At 51.4% G+C, this 10,822-nt stretch overlaps 1 protein-coding gene across 3 annotated transcripts; it reads right to left on the bottom strand.

The window, feature by feature from the left end:
- Positions 1–224: 224 nt before the first annotated feature.
- cep85l (centrosomal protein 85L) lies at positions 225–8,245 on the bottom strand. Of its 3 annotated transcripts, none has more exons than XM_083934433.1 (13): positions 8,019–8,245; positions 7,444–7,608; positions 6,312–7,168; positions 6,010–6,095; positions 5,480–5,597; positions 5,027–5,197; positions 3,846–3,998; positions 3,335–3,489; positions 3,091–3,208; positions 2,959–3,009; positions 2,487–2,594; positions 1,811–2,066; positions 225–1,363 (listed from the first exon to the last, which is right to left on the bottom strand). In XM_083934433.1, exons 1-13 carry the CDS (start codon positions 8,056–8,058, stop codon positions 1,197–1,199), a joined length of 2,445 nt encoding a protein of 814 aa, XP_083790559.1. In that variant the 5' UTR covers positions 8,059–8,245; the 3' UTR covers positions 225–1,196. The 3 variants fall into 3 exon arrangements, with proteins under 3 accessions (XP_083790559.1, XP_083790561.1, XP_083790560.1); XM_083934435.1 differs by having other exon boundaries at positions 1,811–2,057; XM_083934434.1 differs by having other exon boundaries at positions 5,027–5,194.
- Between the last annotated feature and the right edge of the window lie 2,577 nt (positions 8,246–10,822).

Raw genomic sequence — 10,822 nt, 5'->3', positions numbered from 1 at the left:
TATCGGTATCGGAAATTAAGGGTTGGACAATATCAGAATATCGGATATCGGTAGAAAAGCCAATATCGAGCATCCCTACCCACAATCCTCTGCACTGACACGCTGCACAGGTATTTAAAAATGACAGAAGGGAAATAATAAACTTTCAAATGTCAGTGAAGGTGTTTTAATACTTTTGCTTTTGTAGATTTTATAGATTCACCATGAAAACGAGCGACTGCAGGTGTTTCTGTTCATGATCCTGTTTAAAAGCCTCTGCAGCACAAAGATCAGACGTACAGCACAGAGAACTTCTGAAGGAGAAGGTCCAAACGTTTGCTCTGTGCTGTCGATCTTCCACATGATCAGGTTTGATTGTTTTTTAGTGACGCCTGGAAAACGGGCTGACACCCTGGAGCTGCCAGAGCATCTACCCCGTAAGTGAAAGCTCTTCTGAACTCGCAAGTCGTTCCCAACGAGCGCGCTCACAAACGTCAAACATCAGGCAGAACTTTAGACGCGTCTCTAAAGAACGAGACTCGTGTTCTATAAGTCTGTGAAGGTTCTCATGAGTCCAGGTCCTCGTTCTCCTCAAAGCAGCTTCAGTCAAAAGCAACTGGACCTGGAAGACGTTTCACCTCTGATCCAAGAGGCTTCATCAGTTCATGTACGCATCGACCAGGACCAGGACCAGGACCAGGACCAGGCTGGGACTGGACCAGGACCAGGACCAGGACCAGGACCAGGACCAGGGCCAGGACCAGGACCAGGCTGGGACTGGACCAGGACCAGGACCAGGACCAGAACCAGGACCAGGCTGGGACCGGGGGTAAGTGTTCTAGAAAGACTGCAGCCTCCTCTTTGAACCCAGCGTCCTCCCCCTGCTCTCTGGTCAACGAGCTGGAGCTAAAACCTCCCGACTCGGCTGCACCGTCTCTGAACCCGTAACTGGACTTGCACCTGCACCTTTGAGTCTTCCGACCACTCAGCACTTTTACGCTCCACGCCACATCCGCCCGTTAACACGCGCTCGTACTCTGATGGAGGAGGCTGCAGAGCCAGGTTGCCCCTGCTCACCAGGATCTGATGCACAGTCACACACCGAGGGCACGGCCTTCAGGAGTATAGTAATACTATCGTTCTCTCTGTGGTTGTCGGTGACGTGCGTGGACACACTGGCTCAGAGCGGGGTCATCAGCGCTGCAGGGGGCAGGGTGTCACTGGGACACGCAGCTGCCCCCCGTGCACTGGGCGTAGCGGTCTGAGATGCTCGTCCTCAGCTCGTCGATGTCTCTCCTGAGCCGACCCACCTCCAGCAGCCTGAACCTCACCTCTGCTCCCTCCACCACCCTGCAGTCGCTCTCCTCCGCCGACACACTCAGCGCTGCAGAGAGAGGAGCACAGGGTTACTACTGAGCTCACACACACACAGGGTTACCACTGGGCTCACACACACACACACACACACACACACACACAGGGCTCACACACACAGGGCTCACACACACACAGGGCTCACACACACACAGGGCTCACACACACACAGGGCTCACACACCTTTCCCAAGGTCTAATTCAAGCACTTTCAAGGTTTCAAGCTTTTCCAGCACCTCACAGTCGTGGTAAACGACATATTTCTTGGAAAACATAAAGATTGTTTCCATTAAAATCACGTTAAAGGAGACGATATTAGGCTCTACAACATGTCTGTGTGTGTGTGCGTGTGTGCATGCGTGCGTGCGTGTGTGTGTGCGTGTGTGTGTGTGTGCGTACGTGTGCGTACGTGTGCGTGTGTGTGTGTGCGTACGTGTGTGTGTGTGTGGCCCACGTACATTTCATGCCCAGGAGCAGGGACAGGTTGGGCTCCTTGCCCTGTGCTCTCTGAGCCAGGATGCTGCAGAGCGCCTGGAGGTCCAGCAGACACAGGGACATCTCCTTCAGCAGCCGGCCCACTTCAGGGCTCTCCACATGGGCCGGGGGGGGCCCCACCGACAGGTCTTCCCCCACCTGCTGCACCTGCTGCACCTGCTGCCCCTGCTGCACCTGTTGCACCTGCTGCATCTGCTGCACCTGCTGCACCTGCTGCACCTGCATCAGGGGGAAACAAAGGCGCAGATTTGAGTGTTTTATTATTATTATTATGATTCTCCAGGTCAACACAGTCAATGATGACACATGTCATACAACTGTAGGTGTTCCTGACAAAGTCAACAGTACCAGGGCATGGACCCAGCGGGACATAAACCATTTCCAGAACTATAAACTAACCTGAGGGGGTAAGAAAGTCTTTTCCCCTCAGGTTAGGAGCTCATCTCATCTTCTCAGCTCTGTGTTTCTCCTGAATCATCTCTTTGTGACGCTGCACGTCACCTCTCAACTCTGCTATCTTCAGTTTGGAGCGCCCTCAACTTCTAGTGGATAACCTGACCTTAGTTCCAACAACAACACCCATCATATGTTCTGCAGACAGACAGACACACACACACACACACACACAGACACTGATACCTGTGTGGAGGCTGTGGAGGGGGCGGCCGGGCTTTGCTCCTTCTCTGGTGGATGTGACTGTTGTCGATGAGACAGTTCTCTCTTCTTCTGCAGCCTCGTGCTGGACGCCTAACGGAGACCACAAAAATGTGTTTGTGTAAACACAAACAGCAGCAGTGTGGCTGTGTCCGCTCCTCTTTGTGTTACCGAGTGTGTGTTTGTGTTACCGAGTGTGTGTTTGTGTTACCGAGTGTGTGTGTGTGTTACCGAGTGTGTGTTTGTGTTGCCTAGCGTGTGTTTGTGTTACTGAGTGTGTGTTTGTGTTACTGAGTGTGTGTTTGTGTTGCCGAGTGTGTGTTTGTGTCGCCTGAGCCGAGTGTGTGTTTGTGTTGCCGAGTGTGTGTTTGTGTCGCCTGAGCCGAGTGTGTGTTTGTGTTGCCGAGTGTGTGTTGTGTTTGTGTTGCCGAGTGTGTTTGTGTTTGTGTTGCCCTACCGTCAGCTGCAGGGTCAGCCTCTCTATCCGTTCCTTCTGATGCTCGATCAGCTGTGGGGAGCAGAGACAGCCGTTAATATGTGTGTGTGTGTGTGTGTGTGTGTGTGCACGTGTGTGTGTTGCAGATGTTACCCTGCTGCTGTGGTCCTGCTGCTGCAGCAGTTGACTGTTTTCCATCTCGAGCCACTTCAGGTCGTGCACGGGCAGCCGCACCCCGTCGTCCAGACAGTGCTGCACCTTCTGCTGCAGGCTGCAACCAGACGACACAGGCAGCCGTCGGATTCATGTGCTTTATTTAAGAACGTGTGCTAAAGTGTCCTCTAGGAGCATAAACGTGTGCTAAAGTGTCCTCTAGGAACATAAACGTGTGACTCACCGTTGGACGGAGGCGATCAGCTCCTTCTCCCTCACGGCCTGCAGCTCAATACGAACGTCCTTCTCCCTCATCAGAGCGTTTCCTCCCTCTAGGTTCTTCTCTAAGTGAGATGCTGCTTTCTCCAGATCCTGAGCTTTCTGCTGCACCTCCTCCTGCTGCACACACACACACACACACACACACACACACACACACACACACACACACACACACACACACACACACACACACACACACACACACACACACACACACACACACACACACACACACACACACACACGCACACACACACGCACACACACACGCACACACACACACAAACTCCATGTGTGTGTAATTCATGCCTCAATTCAAACAGGATCAAAAAATGATGTGTCTCTCCCTGTTCACCACCGAACACATGTGAGTGTGTGAGTGTGTGTGTGTGTGTGTGTGTGTGTGTGTGTGTGTGTGCCTGCGTGCATGCGTGCGTGTGTGTGTGTGTGTCTGTGTGTGTGTGTGTGTGTACCTGCTGGGCCTGGGCCTGCACCTCGTCCAGCGTGGGCAGGTCTGACAGGTACTTCTCCAGGGTCTCGATGCGTTGCTGCTTCTCCTGGTTCTGTTGACTCTCTCGCTGACACTTCTTTTTCAGGCTGCTGATGTAGCGATCCCTCGTCTTTATCTGTGGGCAGGACACACTTCAGAGCACTGATACACACACACACACTACACACACTGCACACGCACTACACACACTCTAAATGGAAGGTAGTCATGAGGTTCTTTCGACACACTGGATTAAATGCTGGACGCACGTCCTCTGGCTCCGACCAAAACTTTGTTGTCCCCGACTAAAAACCTGCACAGTGGAATCTGATTGGTCCGTCTTATATGGGCGCACCTCCCACTGTTCCTCCGTGCCGTGCCCCAGCACGTTTCACTAAAGTCTGGTTCCTTTGACCAGTGTGAGTGCAACCGTACCACGTCTAGGAGCGGCACGCTTGCCGTCCACGGCCCGTTTGCCGTCCACGGCCCGTTTGGGAGAGGTGGGCTTTAGTAAAGCACGTTTGCACGTGTACGAGCACGAGCGTGCGCACGTGTACGAGCACGAGCGTGCGCACGTGTACGAGCACGAGGCCTACGGCGGTTCTGAGGTCATTTCCTGTGCGCCTGTTGGGACGTAGAAAAAAGAAGGAGGGACCATGCGCGGACATTTCAAACAATGGCGGTGAAAGGTTCACGTTGGTGTGATGCGGAGGTGGAGTGTTTACTGCAGATTTGGTCGATGAAAAGATTCAAAAACAGTCGACAAGACGCACAAAAACTCCGAGGTCTACGGAAAGATCTGGAAACAAAGCCACGCATCGCCATGACGTCATCAATGCGTGTGACGTGTTACGGCGTGATGACGTATAGGCAGCAAGAAGCATTCTCCGAGGCCCAGGTAGTGTGAGTACAAACGGGCCTGGAGGGGGGGACAAGGACCCTAAAGCACGGGGCACGGGATGCACGCACAGTGGGAGGGCGCTCTAACCTGTGACGGAGGCACAGTGGCCCAGGTAGTGTGACGTCTTTGTCATTACAGTCTCTGTCTCTTTAGTTGTGACTGTTCTCTGTGTGTGACTCAGCAGATATGATGAACATGGTTTTAATAAGAAACAGAACATATTGACTCAGTCATCGTGTTGAGTGAAGCGTCCTCTGCCGTACCTTGTCCTCCAGCTTCCTGATGTCCTCGGTGAACTTGTGTGTGACTTGCTTAAAGAACTCGTTCAGATGAAGAACTTCCAGCTCGGCCACGGCGAGCTTCCTCCCCACGTCCTCATCACAGCCCAGCCTGTCAGACGGCTGCCTGCACGCACCTCTCACAGCCGGCTCCTGCTGGACACACAGAGCGGACTCAGGTACACTCAGCGGCCACTTTATTAGGTACACCTGTCCACCTGCCCCTTAACAAACATTTGTAATGAGCCAATCACGTGGCAGCAGCTCATTCAGGCATGAAGACATGGTGAAGAGGAGCTGCCAGGAGCGGCCCCGCCGTGGTCTTCTGCTGCTGTTCACTTTCTGTAGTTTGGCACCAACAACCACGCCACGTTCAAAGTCTCACACACACACACACACACACACACACACACACACACACACGCGGCTGAGTGTTACCTTGGTGTTTTGGAAGTGGGGCTCATCGAACCAGCCTCTCTGGCTCTGCAGGACCTGCTGCGCTCTGACCTCGTTCTCTCTGATCCGGGCGTGGAGCTGCAGGATCTGCTGCTTCTGTCTGAAACACACACACACACACACACACACACACACACACACACACACACACACACACACACACACACACACACACACACACACACACACACACACACACACACACACACACACACAGAGAAAATGAACCTTGAAAGTGCTTGACTTTGACTTTGGAGAAGGAGCACGAACCCTGTGTGTGTGTCGGAGCTCGTTGTGACTGTGCAGCGCTGACGGCCCAGTGTCAGACCCACGGGGCTGCTGGTCCACACACACACACACACACACACACACACACACACACACACACACACACACACACACACACACACACACACACACACACACACACACACACACACACACACACACACACACACACACACACACACACTGAAGCTCTGGGTAAAGGGTTTGTCTGTGAGTGTCCGTACCTTTCTATCTCCAGCTCTCTCTGTCGCAGCAGCGCCTCTTTAACCTTCACCAGAGTGTTGACAGGGAGGGAGGTGCCCAGCAGCATCTGGACACACACACACACACACACACACACACACACACACACACACACACACACACACACACACACACACACACACACACACACACACACACACACACACACACACACACACACACACACACACACACACACACACACACACACACACACCTGGTGACACCCCGTCTCGATAACGAACCCCAGAGCCCTGAGCGTCCATCCTGCCCCTCCTCTCACCTGGTTCAGCCCTGGTTCCTGCAGATATGACGACGGCCCTTCTCCTCCACAGCCCTCGGCTCCAGTCCCGCTCATTTGACCCAGTAGACCTCCACCTCCACCTCCACCTCCCCCCTCCACTCTGGGCCTGTACTCCATCTGCTCCGTCAGCCACATCTGGGTGCGGACTGCAGGCTGGATGGGGGAGCCTCTGTCGGTCTGATGAGCCAGCACGGGTGAGTCTGCTGGTTTGTGGACGCTGAGGCCGTACACCTGAGCACCTCCTGGAGCCAGCTTAGCCTCAGGTAGAGCGCTGTAGTTCATGTCCAGACTGTGGTGTCTGACGGCGGAGGGCGGGGGCAGGTCTGTGTCCAAACCGTTGGATCTGTCGCTGTGTTTGTATCGGTAGCAGGGGCCGGCGCCCGGTGAGCGCTGCAGGTAGCTGTGGCAGAGCGAGGACGAGGATAAAGGGAGGTAAAGGTCCACGTTTGAACAAAGGGGGTCCTTCCTGTACCCACAGAGCACACCTCTGTCCAGGGAGCCCTGTGAACCCGGGTTGTACTGATGGCTCGAGGTCCTGCCGGAGCTCTTATCAGACGACAGCTTAGTGAGAGAGGACCACCTGCGGATGGGCTGAGGGTCCTTCATGTCCAGACCGCCGGGTGCACCCAGGGGGGACGTGGCTGGTGAAAGCAGCTGGCAAGACCTGCTCCAGCGCCCCGAGCTGCTGGGCGAGGCCGGCGTTCGAACACCAGAGTAGGACGAGGAGGACGGGGACAGCATGACGTGGACGATGGGGACGCCGCTATCGTCCGGGCCCAGGTGAGGCTGCGACGGAGGCTGGAAGGACAGAGGAGTGGTGCTGCAGCTGGAGTCGTCTGCAACACAAAAGAGACCAGGGAGGGTTTTTGAGAGTCCGGTCAGACATCAACACCCCAACAGATGAGTCAACATTACTGTGATTCAGTCTTTTTGTGATCATTAGTCCTCAGAACAAACGGGCCGTGGACGGCAAGCGTGCCGCTCCTAGACGTGGTACGGTTGCACTCACACTGGTCAAAGGAACCAGACTTTAGCCGTGACACGTGCTGGGGCACGGGACGGAGGCACAGTGGGAGGGGGCCCAAACAGAGCAGAAGGAGAGGACTTTTACCTTCCACACTGTCGGAGCAGTAAGTGCCGATGCCGGTGTCCCCGCTGTCGGACACGGTGCTGTGTCTGCGCCCGCCGCAGCTGCTGCTCCCAGGGCCCGGGGGGTGGTGGTGCCAGGCGGATTCGTGACCGCCGACACATCCTGGAGAACCAGCGCCACCGGAGCCTGCAACAACAAGAAACCCTGTTAGAGACCCGGGTCATCAGGTTTGAGCCGGACTCACAGAGACGGTCTGAAACCACCATCAACATGTCACCGCAGGAGGATGTTCTCATAACATCTGTATCACAATATCTGTATCATAGTATTATAGTTTATAATGATCATAGTTTGATAGTATAGTGTTATAGGACCTCAGGACCGTGGTTGTATTAAATCCTAGCTTCTGTTGTGCTAACTGCAGCTGCTCTTAGCCTTTAAACACACACACACACACACACACACACACACACACACACAGACACAGACACAGACACAGACACACAGACACACACACACACACACACATAAATATAAATATATATATTTATAGATGTTTAAAACAGAGTCATCTTCATCTTCATCAGTTTTCTCACCTGTTTTCTTGGACTCGACTCCATCACTCCTGAACCACATCCCGCGACAACACTAAGGTTATTGTTATTAACACAGTTATTAATCCTGTTATTAACACAGTTATTAATCCTGTTATTAACACAGTTATTAACACAGTTATGAATCCTGTTATTAACACAGTTATTAATGCAGGAGCAGGGACACGGCACCAAACCCGGGTCTGTCCCCGTCCGGACGGATCAAACGTCTTCGGTCTTCGCTCTCTAACGGTTTCCTGATCGTCTCTGACTCCGACACTGTCGCAAAGCATCGCCCTGCTTTACGGCACAAGCACAGGACGGAGACAAGAGTGGACGGCGGACCTCAAGATGGCGCCCGTTCTTTTTCTATGGAAGCTGCGCAGTGACGCAGGCTCAGGGACGTTAGGGGAGGTCCCGCCCTCTCGCCTCTGATTGGTTAGAAGCGCTCTCCTCCGATTGGTTATTTGGTTTGGCCGCGAAACGTCATCTCACGCTCATGGCGTCATAACAGCAGCGACTGTTTTTATCAGTTTTATCTGTTTTTATTTGTTTTATTTCTTTAACAGAAGTAAACTATGGAAGAATAGAAGCATAAACGTGTGTTAAAGGCTCCTCTAGGAGCATAAACGTGTGCTAAAGTGTCCTCTAGGAGCATAAACGTGTGTTAAAGTGTCCTCTAGGAGCATAAACGTGTGTTAAAGTGTCCTCTAGGAGCATAAACGTGTGCTAAAGTGGCCTCTAGGAGCATAAACGTGTGTTAAAGTGTCCTCTAGGAGCATAAACGTGTGTTAATGTGTCCTCTAGGAGCATTAATGTGTGTTAAAGTGTCCTCTAGGAGCATAAACGTGTGTTAAAGTGTCCTCTAGGAGACTAAACGTGTGTTAAAGTGTCCTCTAGGAGCATAAACGTGTGTTAAAGTGTCCTCTAGGAGCATAAACGTGTGCTAAAGTGTCCTCTAGGAGCATAAACGTGTGTTAAAGTGTCCTCTAGGAGCATAAACGTGTGTTAAAGTGTCCTCTAGGAGCATAAATGTGTGTTAAAGTGTCCTCTAGGAGCATAAACGTGTGTTAAAGTGTCCTCTAGGAGCATAAACGTGTGTTAATGTGTCCTCTAGGAGCATTAATGTGTGTTAAAGTGTCCTCTAGGAGCATAAACGTGTGTTAAAGTGTCCTCTAGGAGACTAAACGTGTGTTAAAGTGTCCTCTAGGAGCATAAACGTGTGCTAAAGTGTCCTCTAGGAGCATAAACGTGTGTTAAAGTGTCCTCTAGGAGCATAAACGTGTGCTAAAGTGTCCTCTAGGAGCATAAACGTGTGTTAAAGTGTCCTCTAGGAGCATAAACGTGTGTTAAAGTGTCCTCTAGGAGCATAAACGTGTGTTAAAGGCTCCTCTAGGAGCATAAACGTGTGTTAAAGTGTCCTCTAGGAGCATAAACGTGTGTTAAAGTGTCCTCTAGGAGCATAAACGTGTGTTAAAGTGTCCTCTAGGAGCATAAACGTGTGCTAAAGTGTCCTCTAGGAGCATAAACGTGTGCTAAAGTGTCCTCTAGGAGCATAAACGTTTGCTAAAGTGTCCTCTAGGAGCATTAACGTGTGCTAAAGTGTCCTCTAGGAGCATAAACGTGTGTTAAAGTGTCCTCTAGGAGCATAAACGTGTGCTAAAGTGTTCTCTAGGAGCATAAACGTGTGCTAAAGTGTCCTCTAGGAGCATAAACGTGTGCTAAAGTGTCCTCTAGGAGCATAAACGTGTAGGTGCAACCGGCGCCCAAAGATGATTGTTCATTTTCTGGATTAACTCAAACTGTCAGTTTGATTACAGTAGGCCCACAGCCTGCTGGAACAAAGACCTCAAAATGCCTTCACCCCCACAACAGGTCACACCCAGGTGTGAATCCTCCAAGGCACCCAAACTGTTCATTGGCTGAATTGACCCCCAGGTGATGACATCATCCGGGCCTATATAAAGTGAAGCACACAATCTCTCGCCCTCTTTCTACTGACTCTTTCTACTGAATCTTTTCTACTGGATCTTTCGACCGGATCCTCCTGCTCTTCTCCAACTCTACGCGTCCCTGCGGATCCAGGAGACCAGCTGCCCGCTGTCCCCTCGGCCCTGGACCTGGCCTATGGCGTGGGATCACCACGAAGGTTAACCAACCGGTTATCCTCAACTGAGCACAGCATAGAGCGATCTGTTTCCTCTTTTGCCTAAGAGCCACAATCAGACAAGAACTACCACGGAGCTTCCTTTCTTCACCCAACCACTGGCATCAAGCAATGCGCAACATCTCCTATCTCATGGACTGGTAACTAATCACCAACTGGGCATTACTACATGTTATAGGACTTTATGAACGACTAGATACCATTGTAACTTTGTCATAAGAACTGAGAGATCAGGCTTCCGGCCTTTGTGTAACAAAGAGAATGTTCACACCTTCTTCGAGCCCCCACCTCTTCTCTTTGTCTCTCTCTCTCTCACACACACACACACACGCACACACACACACATACACACAAACATACGTTTGCTGTTAGCTTTAGTTAGTTTATTGTGTTTTGTTTGTTGCATTTATTAATTTGTTAATAAATGTTTGTGTTTACCATATGTCTGATTATTTAATATTACACAAAGATGAATGAGCCAGCTTCTACTAAGAAAAGAACTTTTAAATCCTTCAACTAGTTAAACTATTATATTTATTGGTGTTTAACCCTTAATTAGTAGTTTAATATATTTTATGAGACTTTAATATTAGTTATCACTCCGTCTATGACGGTGGTGCCCCGAGGAACTCTGGTTTAA

Source organism: Echiichthys vipera (assembly GCF_963691815.1).
Source record: "Echiichthys vipera genome assembly, chromosome: 19".
In the NCBI taxonomy this organism is placed as follows: domain Eukaryota; kingdom Metazoa; phylum Chordata; class Actinopteri; order Perciformes; family Trachinidae; genus Echiichthys; species Echiichthys vipera.
This window is presented reverse-complemented; position numbering and strand designations above follow the sequence as displayed.

Excerpts from the sequence above, each read along its gene's own strand:
- cep85l (XM_083934433.1), bottom strand. The coding sequence starts at position 8,058 with ATGTGGTTCAGGAGTGATGGAGTCGAGTCCAAGAAAACAG. Across the intron at positions 2,595-2,958 it reads GGCTGACCCTGCAGCTGACG|GCGTCCAGCACGAGGCTGCA; the intron begins GTAGGGCAACAC and ends GGTCTCCGTTAG. Across the intron at positions 2,067-2,486 it reads CCTCCACAGCCTCCACACAG|GTGCAGCAGGTGCAGCAGGT; the intron begins GTATCAGTGTCT and ends CCCCTGATGCAG.